This window comes from Paroedura picta, chromosome 2 (assembly GCF_049243985.1).
Source record: "Paroedura picta isolate Pp20150507F chromosome 2, Ppicta_v3.0, whole genome shotgun sequence".
In the NCBI taxonomy this organism is placed as follows: Eukaryota; Metazoa; Chordata; class Lepidosauria; order Squamata; family Gekkonidae; genus Paroedura; species Paroedura picta.
Genome location: NC_135370.1, coordinates 145,219,785 through 145,220,874, shown reverse-complemented (window position 1 = coordinate 145,220,874; position 1,090 = coordinate 145,219,785). Strand labels below are relative to the sequence as shown.

Genomic DNA, 1,090 nt, shown 5'->3' with positions numbered 1-1,090 from the left:
AAGATGTAGGGGAAAGAAGTCGAAAGCTCCTCCCAACAGCTCTTCCTCATTGAGGCTGAAGTAGTAGATCAAAAACTTCCGAGGAGGCCCGGGGAAGAGAAAGGGCCACGGGAAGAAAGGGCGAGGAGGGGAAGAAGAAAGAAGAGGGGCGCTTTCTGAAATACACCCAAGCGCAAGGGGCAATCGCGTGACAAATCAGGTAGGAGGGAGAAGGTGCAGCCTTTACGTCTGTCTGGAGAGGGTCAAATGTCCCTTCCAGACCAATCGGGGACGGCAGAAAGGGGCACCCTCTGAACATCCTGACAGGAGGAAGCTCGTCCCAGCTGGCCGGAGGGGGGGGGGATCCCTCATTAAATATCAAACTGGAGGGAGGAAACGCGGGATGGGGCGGGGGGGTCCCGACAGTAGCCGAGCGAGAAAGCCGATAAGGGATCAAAGCGCTGCTGCCCCCACCCTTCCCCTTCCTCCCTCTTGGTTTAGCGATTCGGAGGGAGCGCAACGCGGGGTCCACAACCCGGTGGAGTCAGGTCAGAAGCCAGCGGGTGACGGCCAAAGCTTGCTGGGGGCAGATTCTCTTTCTCTCCCCCCCCCCCCCCGCCCTCCGAGTTGTCGAGCACGTTGTGTGTCGGGGGGGGAGGGTTCGCGTAATCGTTGTGGCTGCCGCCGCCTGCTGTTTGGCGTCATGGCCCCATTGTGAGGCGGCCTAGGTGAGGGGGGGAGAAGCGGGGGAGGAAAGGAAAGATCCACACACACACACAGAGCTCGTTCCGTCCCAGCCAAGGAAAGCGGCGCGCCAGGCGCACAAAACGGAGTCGGCGGCTACTGCCGGGGCTCTTCATTTTGTAAAAATTATCTTCTCCTCTCCTCCTTCCCCCCCCCCCTGTTCTCCAAAGCAATTAGGACGCGGGCGATGCCGCTGTTACACCGCAAGCCCTTCGTGAGGGAGAAGCCCCCCGCCGACTTGCGACCCGACGAGCACGTCTTCTACTGTAAAGTCACCAACGAGATCTTCAGGGATTACGAGTAAGAGGCGCAACTTCTTTCTCTTTCTCTCCTCTCCCTCCCCCCCCCCCCATGGGCTCTGGCGGGC

At 60.1% G+C, this 1,090-nt stretch overlaps 1 protein-coding gene across 6 annotated transcripts in view; it reads left to right on the top strand.

Moving 5' to 3' along the window:
- The first annotated feature begins 55 nt into the window (after positions 1-55).
- BAZ1A (bromodomain adjacent to zinc finger domain 1A) overlaps positions 56-1,090 on the top strand; it is a 61,695-nt gene continuing 60,660 nt past the window's right edge. For 5 of the 6 annotated variants that reach the window (XM_077323086.1, XM_077323084.1, XM_077323083.1 and 2 more), the window contains exons 1-2: positions 373-527; positions 894-1,023. In XM_077323086.1, the coding sequence (XP_077179201.1) occupies positions 383-527; positions 894-1,023 (275 nt within the window). In that variant the 5' untranslated portion in view covers positions 373-382. Of the gene's footprint in view, positions 200-372; positions 528-893; positions 1,024-1,090 lie in introns of those variants that run through there. The other variant, XM_077323085.1, reaches the window with a different exon arrangement.